A 12,012-nucleotide genomic window follows, 5' to 3' on the forward strand; every position below is an offset into this window, starting at 1 on the left:
CAGTCAAGCATTGTCCCAATCGTTTCTCTCCTTCATCTCAAGTCCTCGCAGCTACGTCTCTCCCGACAAGCGCGAGCTCCCTCCATGACAGACGTCCTTCCGTCAGAGATGACTGTATACATTGTTAGCAATCATTAGCATTGGCCACTCAACCATTCACTCAAAGCGCGCAGCGTTCTCATACATCAAATATGTACGATGCTGTTAGTATAGTAAGTTATGCCAACACATGTCATGATGGACAGGGAAAAAGAACGATCAAACAGGATGTGAGAAGAAAAGAGACGTTACTAACTTCCTTCAAGGTCATTATGCTCGCCTAGATGTACACATATTCCAGCCAAGACCCCTTTTATGTCCTATATTACCTTTGATGTTTTGTTCCCGTGTGTGAACCCAGCTCATACATTAACCCCTTTCCCTGGTGAGCCATAAGGATGAGCAGAACCCATGGACAAAGTTGTTTTGCTACAAAGAAGTCCTTTGTATCTCCAAACGTCGCAGCTGAGTTTCCTATTCGCCGTCACCACGTCCAGTACTACTGCAGCTTCATTCCACCAACTGCGATAAAGGTTCTTGTCATGGCATTGAGCACAAGAAAGGCTACGATACAAGTCCTTACAGCCAGGAAACCATACTCTCTACCTTGTAGACAACCAGTGTCCATTTTCAAAGCACTCGTCGAGCCACCCTTGGTAGAAACCACCTCGCTTGTCCACCAAGAAGTACAAAAGTTCGCCAGTGTTCCTGGCATGACGGTCGAGCTGGGGCTTTACTGGCTTCCAGCTGATGTACTGCTAACTGCACTTTGGCGATCCTAGGTACTCTCGTCTTTATGAATCCGAAATCTTTCTACGTCCCAACAAAGCCTTTACCTTGATTTCCTTCCAAGTCCCAGTGCCGCGTGCTCACATCAACCCGGCTCATACCCCAAAGTTCACGTACCTTCCTCTCGGAAACCCATCCTGCCATGAAAGCCCCAGTCGGGGCCCAGACCACCGCAACGCAGACACCCTTCACCTGTCACCGCAAACATCGGACGAACGAACAAAAACCTTGAGCCGCGCGCCCTTCACAGGGCAGCCAACCAGGCAACCGCACAACCAGTCCCCTACGAACTCCCTTATAAGCTCAAGGTCCAGCCCCTACTTCCAACAACAAGTCCCCTCGCCGTTGGCTCAACCAGCGGCAGTAAGGTCCCTACACGCTACGAGTGTAGCACCACAAGTGTGGCGAAGGGTTCCGCGTTCGACTCTGACGAGTGTCAGGACGTTTCCCGAGGGTGTTGTTTCTTTTTGCTTTTCTGTTATTTTAGCTTCTACTTCTCTCTCGTTGCGTGCCCCCCTCTCTTTTCTTATGGGTGTCCTGCTCTCCTATTACGAATTCTTCCTACTTTTCAGTATGCATCAGCGTAACTTGGTCGAGGTGACTGATTGAGAACCTCGACAGCTCTCCTGGCGTCATTCTCTTTTTGAAACAAGGCCGTCACTTGTGTTATAGTCGGCAAAGTCTCAAATTGTTGCTCTTTGAGGGGACCAAACTTTGTGATTTGCGAAAGTATGGTGTTCAGAGCACTGCTGTCTTTGAACTTTGGCTGCTTTGTAGACTACTGCGCACCCCTCCAATATTTCGGGGAATTTGGCTCTTGGTCTCTTCGCTTGTTACACTTGGTGGAAGTTTCAAGAGCTCGAGAGTCCTGGACCACATACCACAGTACAACTCCCATCCTCTGAAGACCCCGGCGCCGGGGCCGGCTACGGCGAACAGTTTGTCCTCTCTCGAGTCTGCGGATGCGACATCGCCAACTTCGGTCTGTCCTTCGAAGACTTTAATAGTACTATCACTATCTAGATTCAAATTCCTAAACCCCCATCTTATTACAAGGCCAATAATAGAAACTCCGTCGCCCATATAGTTGGCGATAGCGGCCTTCACAGGTAACTGTTGTTGTTTATCGACGAACTCGATTGGCAGCGCCGAGATAATAGTCAGCGCCCACTGCATGCGTTTCTGCTGCGCGGCCAAGTCCGCGTAATTATGCTGCAAGTTTGCGCATTTTCCCTCGAGGTGTGTGACCTTCTCATGGCAGTCTGGGAGGCTGGGACTGGAAGAGAAATACTGGGTGGTGACCGGCTTGCCGTTTACTTGATTTCTCTAGATGGAAACAGAGTGGTATGTATGGATCGTGAGGAGACTTGCTCCTCTCACTGTGTTTTCTTTTTTCTCCGCGCGTGCGTGCAAGGTGGTGCGCGCTTGTGTACGGGGCCGCACGGTAAACCCCGTTCCATTCCCTGCCTCCCTCATTGAGACAGTCCGCCTTCAAGTCATCTGCTCAAGCGCTGGCTCACCAGCATCACCATGTCTGACGCAAGACAAAGTCGACGATGACAACGCCGCCGTGGACCTATACCAAGGAAGAACTGTTGGTCCGGCATGACTCTCCATCCAAGCAGTCGAAGAAATGGAAGATCGCGACTATCAAGATGGCGACGAAGTCAACACTGAATTGGACGAAACTCTTGAAGAGGACCGAAAATCTGATACTTTATGGGCTACGACATCAGGGCCAAAAGTTCATCACCATGTTACTTGGAAACGCCCTTTCGACCAAAAGTGATTTTAAAAACCCATTATGTGCCGACGACAACATCTTTGCTCGCGCCTTCTTCGCAAACGCGACACAGACTTTGTGGAGATGGTATTCCAGTCCAGGTTCGCTACCTCGTTGGACTGATTGTCTTTATTCTGTAGGACTTCGTTCGCCTTCCTCTGGGTCCAGTCTGTGGGCTGTATGTGCTCCTGGGGTCTGCATGTCTCCGATGTCGTTAGAGAAACGCGCACGGTTGACGGACGGTTACCTACAAGTTAAATCCATTATGGCATCCATCACTTTCGTCCTTCGGCCTCAGCCTTTGCGCTTGCTTCGTCCAGCTCCAGATCCGACTGCAATCCCTTGGACATGGTGGTCAGCGCTGCATGGCGCGCGAAAGCTGGCACCCACCGGCCACATTGTATCGAGTAAGGGGGTAGGTACCTGTAGGTAGCTTGAATTTACCGAACATATCATTTGTCTTTTTGTGAGGTTCGTCTGAGTTCACTTTTAACTTAACACGTCGCGCGTTATATATTGAAGGACTTTTCATCTCGTTTCTGGTGAGGGATCAATGTCCTATGGAGAGTTGCGGTAGCCGGGAGTGAAGCGTACCTACCTGATTGAGGAAAATGAAACTAATCCCCGTCTCCATCAGATATCATGGTACGCTTTTCGGCGGCCTTCTGTTTCATTCTTTTCCCGCTCCTTCCGCAATTCGGCCGTCGTGGCAACCAGATGTTCGGCGACGAAATACTTGGGAAATCAAGGTTGAGATTGAGTTTGAAATCGAGTTCTACGAGCGAATTGGGGATGAGGTGGGTGCTCAACATGTTGAGTACTTGTGGGGAGGATGTACATGCAACCTTGGATCAGAATGTGCATTTGCGTGTTTGGTCTCATAGTGTTCATTACTAGAGGTACGGATGAGGATGGCGCGAGTTTGGATTCATCAACGGCTTGGGCCCTGCTGCCTCCTCCAGAACGAGGGGACTACCTACTTGTGGTGGTGTAAGCGAGTGCCTGGTAAGAAGTCATGTGCCAGAGAAAGAATTTGGGTTCCGGGAGAAGGATTTGACGGGGGGTGATGTAGTCTGGTGGTTTAAGTACCTGGGTCAAGGTTTCCTATCTGTTTACTTTTACCGGGCCTTGTGACCATTCAGTCATCCTTTCTGCACGAGCGAAGCTCACTGTAGGTTCGGAGGTCCGAGCTACCATATACCTCTACTCATGAGAGCACCGGGCAACTTGCGACAACAACACCTGAAAGACAAACATCCAGACGCCATCGCTGCTCAAGTAGGTAGTTAATACCCTACGATGTCTGCCCGGGCCAAAGCTGGGAAAAAATGTGCCACCGCGACGCCCACCAGAGAAAATCGCACCTCCATGCCATCAACGCGGTGGCGGCGGACCCGCGCCATTCTTTATGGCGTCTACGGACATTCATGTCGTATCCAAAGTGACATGTTCTTTGCGAACCCCCCACAAGCGCAAGAAACAGCATCATACATAGGATGTAATGTCTTGGTTGCACCAACCGCGGCAATTTCAAGATCTCATCTGCTGTTCGGTGCCCACCGGGCAGTATTGCCAAAGGTAACTGAAGTACATCATGCAATGACTAAGGTACCATCTCAATGCGGACAGCCCACCTACCTTACGAAAGCGGCCAGACTAGCAAGAAACGATGCCCGCACGCACTCGAAACAAACGCAATCTCGAGGTTACCTACGGAGTCACCCACGGAGTGTCCTGAGGAAGGCTTGCAAGGACAGCTAGGTATAAGGCCAATGATTTTGCGGCTATGTTTGTTCACGGCATATAGAGTGGTTTTCGGTGCATTTTTTTCTTCTTTCCTTTTTTTTTATTTTTTTTATTTAAGGGAAAGTAGGGAAAAGGCTAGGAAAGATAAGTAGAAGGGTAAAGCGGTGGTGGAAGTAAAGAGAGAGATAGGATGGGGAAGCGGGGAGAAAGCCAGGAAAGGAGTGGTAGGAATGGAAATGAAGAAGCAGCAAAGGGAGGCAGTATTCCTATTCCTATTCCTATTCCTGTTCTTATTATTCTAATATTGGGATAAGTAAGCGTTAGAAGAAACGAGATCTATTTGCTATAGCGGTAGGTAAGAACCGCTATAGTACCTCTAGGAAATAATGGAAGTAGGAGCGGCGTAGTTAGCCTATGACTGAGATGGAGTTGGAGATTTTTATTTGGCGGGGCTTAACGCCGTACGGTTTTCCCCTCCGGAGAACCTAGAGAAAAACCTTATGCTAATAGGGCGCTATAGACATAGCTATGGAATAAGGCTATCATTAGGTAGGTGATTGGTATGTGCTCGAAGATACCTAGATGAATTTGCAGTGAGTACCTAGAGGTGCCTAGCGGGATCTTGATTCATATGTACCTGATTCATTCCGCAATACTGGTGCCTCTGTGTTGAAATGGATGGCAATAAAACTGTAAAAGGGGAATTCAGAATGAGCAGTGCTTATTGAAGTGTACGATGAATGAAAAATACGAACATAGAATGTATGGGTAAACAACTATAGTTAGGTAAGAAGTGAAAGAAATGGCTAGCTGAGATTTTCCAAGTATGAACTGAAGAGAATAGGGACATACACATAAAGGGGCATGGCTAGGTAGGTACCTAGGTTTGAGGTATGAGTTGCGTCTATTGAATATCGATTTCGTGTGCTCATGCACGTGCTTTCCAATGGCTTGCTGGCTTCCATGGACATGTCAAATGTTGGACACCATCCGACTAGACTGAGAACCGAAATAAAAATATATTCGAGATATCACATCCGCTCTCAAGCACTGCTCCCTTTCCTCTCCTTCTCCTTTTCCTGACCCTGCCTACTGGAACTAGACGTTGTCCTCTCCGTACCCACTCCCGGCCGCTGCTCTCGCTCCTGCTTCACCTGAACCACCGGCACCGTGACCTCCTTGCTCGCAGATAATGGACTCTTCTCTTTTCTCTTCCCCTTCCCCTTCTCCTTCTCTTGCTCCTCATCTTTCAACCCATCCACCGACCTCTTCCTCTTGATCGCCGAGCTTCTTCGCCCGGTGGTGCCCATGTAAAAGTCATAACGATCCGGGAACAAGATGATATTCGCCATCCTAGCGACTTCAGCCTCGGCCCGACTAACTGCAGGCGTGTTCGATGATACGCTGCCACCAATGATGTCCGCCGTGCTGGACCTCATTTTGCTGGCTGTTGTGCCCTCCATCTCAACATCCTCATCGTCGACTTCCCCATCGTTACTAGAATTACTGGTCGGCGTGGGAGCAATGTCGAAGGGAGCCAGTCCCATGGCCTGCAGTCCCGCGGGGCCGCCGACCTCGGCTATCTCCGTCTCGCCCGGCCTTCCAGCGTGCGACGCCTCGCTGCCTAGACCGCTTCCCGTAGAATCAAAGTCAGGACCGGGGTGTCCGCGCTGGAAGGTCTTGCGCTGGCGAGCCAAGTACAGAGCGTTGGTCTGGGTGAGCGGCGCGGCAGGGACGTAGACGAGGATTGACACGGGCTTATTGGGGGCGAGCGTATTGTCGTCGTTGTCTGTGCTTGGGGGCGGTGTGGGCGCGCGGCTCGCCATGATGTTGGGGTTGGAGGTGATGTGGTAGGCAAGGTCGGGGTGCCAGACGATGTAGTCGCCTGTTTGCAGGGTGGGCAGGGTGGTGAGGGTGCGGCGGAGGTGCAGGTGAGGGTGCCAGAGCTCGGTGAGACGCTGGGCGTGGCCGGGAACGGCGCCGTGGATGATGGTGCTTTGCTCGGTGTCGAGGGACCAGTTGGATGCGTCGAGGAAGGCATCCCACTCGGGACCTTCACGGCGCTCGGGAGGCGGGCTCTTGGGCGAGAAAAAGGGACGGAGGAGGAAGTAGGCGGTGGCTAGCTTGGGGCTGGGAAGCAGCCGCACCATGCCCGGGCCAATGGTGCTGAGAGCCACGATGCCCTGGTACATGCGGAAGATGCTGCAGGCGCCGTAGCCGTTGTAAAGATCCGGGGTCGCGGTGACGCGGTAGGTAGGATCCCAAGGGTCGTACTTCTCCCACTCGCCCTTGAAGACGGCGTCGTAGGTGCCTCCGCGACCGTACCCGTCCGATTCCCACCGCTCCAGACTGCCATTGTCAACCTGGGCAATGACGGTCGAGGATGCAAAGTCGTCCAGTAGCTCCATGGCAGCTCTTTTGGCCTCGGCGGCGGCAGGGTCCTCGCTGGCCTTCTTCTCAGCGGCATCGGGGCCCACTCCGCCGATGTTGGCGCCGTGAATGCGCAAACGATCGGCGTAGGCAATGGGAAAGCGGGTCACCATGCGGTCGTCGGCGTCATTGTCCCAGAGCGACATGGCGAAGCGCTGTGCTTGCAGCACCTTGGGGTGCGCGCGCGTGCGCACTTGGGCTGGCGTCCAGAAGAAGTCGAAGCATGTTGGGTCTTGGGGAATGGGATCCTTAAAGTCGTGCTTGGTTTCGAGGTACTTGACCGTCTCGTCGATGGCCTTTTGCGCATCGGCGGGGGGCACGACGCCGCGGATGACGCCAAGACCGTAGCGCTTGAGGTCGCGGGCGAAGTCGGCCTTTTTGGAGGGGTTCGCAATGTCGCCAAAGTCGATGCTGGGCGTGATTGACGCACCGCGCTGGGCAATGTCCTCGACCTCGTCGCGCAGTGCCGTTATCAGACGGGCCCAGGACGCCTCGAGCTCCTTCTCGTGGCCGGCGACGAGACTGCGCTTGATCTGGGCAAAGCGACTGGGAAGGGGGACGGGCTCGGTGCCGTAAAAGGAGAGCACAGGCGGCTCCATGTCGTCGCCGGCGGCAGGGGATCGGGAGTTGCTGGCGGGGTGGTGATCGTGGATGGCAGGAGAACCGCTGCTCCGTGGGCGGCCAATGGTGTTGTTGCTGAGGGAGGCGGCATTCTTGAGCTTCGCCAGGGTGGCGGTTAGGGGAGAGCGGTGCTTGCTGAGCTTCGTTGCCGACTGGATGCTGCGGGGTCGTTGGAGATGGGGATGGCTGCTGCTGTGGTGTACCTGTACCGCCGCGGGCCCTGTTGCCTGTAACAGCGCGGCGCTGAGGCTTCCGGTTCCGTTTCCGCTTCCACTTCCACTTGCAACCGACGAGGAGGACAGGATAAAGTCGGATTCACCCGGTGACTGGCTGTACCCCAGATTGTGGTATCCATTCACAGACAGTCCAGACACAACCCCCCCTGTTCCCTTCATGTTGTCCAGACCACCAATCGACTCTCGTGGCGATCTCGTTATCCTTGTGGTGGCGGGCGTCAAAGGTGCAGCCGATACAAGCACGGCGCCGCCACCACCGGTTGTTGATGTTGCCATTGTTAGGTAGAGGTAGGTTGTTGTTTCGTGTTACTACCTGACCATGGAGCTTTTCCGGTTGTTGATTTGATTGTAACACTTGGTCAAGATGCTAATGTTGAGTGGTAAGGATTGCCTCGAATAATGTTGTGCTATATCTGTTGTTGTATTGTATAGCCTCGACTATGGTGTTATTTGGCGTGTTTGTGTGTGTATGAGGGTGAGAATGTACTTGAAGGTGTTGAAGAGAAAGTGAGTGAATGTGCGTGGGAGAGACGGGCTTCTTGTCTTGTTTCCTGGTCCCAACGGTGTGGATATCAGCTCCAGCTGTTCCCCAGAGTCCCCAGTCCCCAAAGACTCCAGATTCCAGAATCCAGGTCTCCAAAGAGGTCGACGGGGTTATCCCAGCGAGCTCAAGGGGGTGACCAGCGAAGAAGCTAGGTTAGACCCAGTGGCAGAATCTCGGCCGAATGGGGTTGTCGGAATCCACAATCCACCTCACTTGTTGACAGGGACCTCGATCCAGACTTTCGACACCTTTGACGTCCCTTTTGTTTCGGGTTTCGAGTGTCGGAGGATAGGTTGATAACTTAAAAAGGCAAAAAGAAAACAAAGGCGATCCAGGTGACTCTTGTGACTTGAGAGGGAGGGAGGGCACCCGCCTTTTTGGGATGCTTGGTACTGTTTTATATGGGAAAGGATGGATCGATATGCGCGTGGGATATGGTGGCATACGGATAAAAAAAAAAAAACGTGGTATGTTCTGGATGGATCTAATCCGGGAGCCGGGAACGATGATGCCGTACAGTTCCGCAAGGGAGGTAGGTTGTATATCGGCTGCAGTATAGGGAGTTTTCGGATCGACGAGTGGTAGGTAGCAAGATAAGGGACAAACAAATAATGTAGATGATATCGCCTTATATTCAGGCAAATATTGGTTTCCCCCAAATCTCGCCAAATGGGCCAAACAGCTTCACTACAGCACCAAACAAACATACAAGCACCTCGTAGTCCTCTCTATCTACTGTATCTCTTGCACTCACCGTACAGAGACGAGTTGCGAAACTCGGTATTGCGTAGCCTTGGAAGCATTATGATCCGACTTCACCTTTGAAAATGGTCCTATATTCAGACTCAGGAGTAAGGGATGCTCTTTTCCCCTTGCCAAACCCGGGACGAGAACCCGTCTCAGCAAGTGTTTTGAACAGGTTCATCATGCAAACAATGGGAGAAGTCCGACTTTTCCTATCGGCCAGACTTGGGAGGCGAGAATGTCGGTATGGCGGTTGGCCGGAGCCGTCGAGTAAGCCGTCGAGTAACATGTCTGGTAACGTAAGGTAAGATTCATTTATTCCGAGTTAAGTTGATTCTCCACGTCAACGGGAACAAACACCCGACATTGCACGGTTAGGTTCCATACTTGACGGCAAGTGGTGACCCTGGGACCCTCGCCCATTTGGCAGCTGCAGTTGCTAATCGGCCAATTGAGAGCGACGCGGGGCAGAGTTTGGCGAGTCCAGCCCTCTTTTCTTTCGGAACAGCCAAGCGCAACGTTGTAGTGTAGCTAGCAAGGGCTACAGACGAAGGAAGGCTACGAGGGCAGGAGGGCAGGAGGGGGATGAGTACCTCTACTGAACAGGGCAACCCTCGATGGAAAGTTTGGACATTTGGACTCGAGATTGGGGGCTCACCGGGCACCTCAGCTTCCTTCCCGTCCCAGAGCAATTTGTGCTCGGCGGGGTTCGCGGGCCACCTGCCCCCTGAGTGCCGAAGTTCACCCTATTGGCTGTGCAAAGTGGATTTTGTCGGAATCACGGCTCCGCATCGCCTGGAGAAAGTGGCACCGTTGCACGCCGGGCCGCTGTTCCAAAGTCCATTTCTCGGGCGGATCCGAGTGAGTGACAATCCACAACACGCCATTGGTCACTGAAGATGGATGTCTTGCACCAAAGGTAGGTACGTACCGTCGTCAGGCACACCCTCCCTTCCACTTTCTTTCCCCTTTTCCGCCAAGTTTCGATTTCTGTTCCAAACAATTCGCGGCATCCTTCCATCAGAAATCTTTCAACTTCAAACCTCCAACCGTCACCCACCATTTTCACTGCCCACCACCTTCTGGCCACTGGCATCTGGCAATCACATCTGTCAGAGAACAAGGTCTCGCGTCAATTTCCATGTCGACTTTTTTTTCTTTTTTTTTTTTTTTTTTTTTTTTTTTTTTGGGGAAATTACTCCGCCATCGCGGCTCAAAGAACATCGCCTTTCCAGACCTTATGGAATACCCTCTCCCTACCGTGGCAAGCATTTTGTCGGTTGTATCAACTGTATTCCCGCTTCGCCTCAGCTATAGACATGTCTACCAGAGACATACTGCCTCCACTGAGTATCCCCCCCCCCCCCCCCCCCCCCCTCCATCCCCGGTGTCCCCTCACGACCATTGGCCAGTCATTGCCTTTCGGCAGAGAGCGACCGCTTCACATCTCAGCCTCGCAGCTGACACTCGACATTATCCCCGTCTTACTCTCTTTACCTCCTATTCATTTCGCTCGGGTTCTTCTGAGGGTCCTACATACCAGCCAGGTATCGAGCTTGTTAAGCGGCCATGAACCCCCAACTTTACGTTATGACCACCACCCACCACAGTCATCTCTTTGGTCTCCAGACATATCGTGACACAGAACACACAGTCTTGTCCGCGATTTCCGCCAGTTGAATCCTCTTGACGGCCGTTACATGCCGTGTCCTACCACTACCCACCATCCATCATGAGAAACCTGGTCGTGGTCACAAACACCCAAGGGTTATCCACTCCGCCAGTCTCACTCGTCATCATATCCAATATGAACAGGCCATATCCAAGTGGACATGTGGATCCTACTACAACGAAGCCTTTCTCGCTTGTTCAACGAAACCTTGACATCGTGAAAAGAGTCCTCCGGGCCTCACAAGATATCCGTCCTAAAAGCGCCACGGCATTCGGAAACACACACGCGACGGGGCGGCTTCCCGTGGTTGATATTTGGTACCGATGGCATCCTCCACTGAAACAAGCCATGGTGAACCTCGGGATGAAATTGTGCAAGACCTTGGTTGTCCTTCTTCGGCACGTGCTAGGTGCGTGCGCTGGATACGAGAAAGATGGAGTTGTTAACTGAAACATTGACGCATATGGCGGCCCTACACAACCGCTTCAGCCGTCCTTTCAGGACTTGCTTCATGGAACATGACACACACTGGCTAGTTGCTTGGTTCATTAGCCTATCGTTCACACATATCTCCCCCCACGACTGGTCACATACATACCGAACTACCCAAAGGCCTGGATATCGACGATCGATCCTAACTGCACACCTCGACAATGCCAGAGATCAGAGAGGATATCGTTGGTGTGACCAAACGCGGAATCCTTATCGTCGCTTTAATTCAACAATCTTTCATCATCGGCTATATAAATCGTTGCCTATCTATCTAGTCCAACCTGTGAGGGCGAGCGTGGGGGTGGTGTTGAGCCAGCTATTGAGAATCACCGGGTGCACGTGTCATCCCAGGTCCCCAGGCAGTCAGGTACCCTGGATGGCACTTCCAGGACTGGATAATGACGGCGAAAGATTGTTGGAGGAGATATGTTTGAGCATTAATGGCAGGGATCGGAAGTACTTGGGAGGACATAAAACAGCAACCTGGAGCTTGATCTAGACCTGGTTGATACGCAAGGGGCTCGTTTCAGCCTGCTGCCCCAAAAATAAGTACGTAAGGATAGGGTGACTTGCATTGGATTCACCTTCCCTTTTTGGGGCGGAGAGGTCAACGGATCAAGCTCCGAAGATGTAAACAGGTAGGTAGGTGATGTGAATAAGCTTTGATACATACCTAATCCATGTGGGTACGTAGGCATGTGTGGACGATGGTGGGTTTTAGGTACGTTACTTCTTGTCGTGGATGAGCGGTAGGGATTGTCTGCGATATCGCTTCTGAGTTGGGAAGACGACATGTGGTGGGTGTATATTCACTCATTACACTCCTGGGCAAAGTCTAGGCTGGATACTAGTTTCGAGATATCTACCTCTACGGGACCGTGCTGATGATGGATGGGCCGTACAGTACAATACGAGG

General features: G+C 52.0%; 2 protein-coding genes across 2 annotated transcripts; both read right to left on the reverse strand.

Annotated features, from left to right (window-relative positions):
- Window positions 1–1,396: 1,396 nt before the first annotated feature.
- On the reverse strand, window positions 1,397–2,961 carry NCU05845 (hypothetical protein; the record flags this gene model as incomplete). Its single annotated transcript, XM_011396909.1, has 4 exons — window positions 1,397–1,488; window positions 1,710–2,154; window positions 2,722–2,806; window positions 2,891–2,961. The coding sequence occupies 4 exons, from the start codon at window positions 2,959–2,961 to the stop codon at window positions 1,397–1,399; spliced, it is 693 nt and encodes a 230-aa protein (XP_011395211.1).
- Window positions 2,962–5,237: 2,276 nt separating this feature from the next.
- Window positions 5,238–8,140, reverse strand: NCU05846 (hypothetical protein). The gene has a single exon (XM_955013.3). The coding sequence runs from the start codon at window positions 7,918–7,920 to the stop codon at window positions 5,401–5,403; it is 2,520 nt and encodes an 839-aa protein (XP_960106.1). The 5' UTR covers window positions 7,921–8,140; the 3' UTR covers window positions 5,238–5,400.
- Window positions 8,141–12,012: the final 3,872 nt, after the last annotated feature.

Source organism: Neurospora crassa, linkage group VII (assembly GCF_000182925.2).
Source record: "Neurospora crassa OR74A linkage group VII, whole genome shotgun sequence".
Classification (NCBI taxonomy): Eukaryota; Fungi; Ascomycota; class Sordariomycetes; order Sordariales; family Sordariaceae; genus Neurospora; species Neurospora crassa.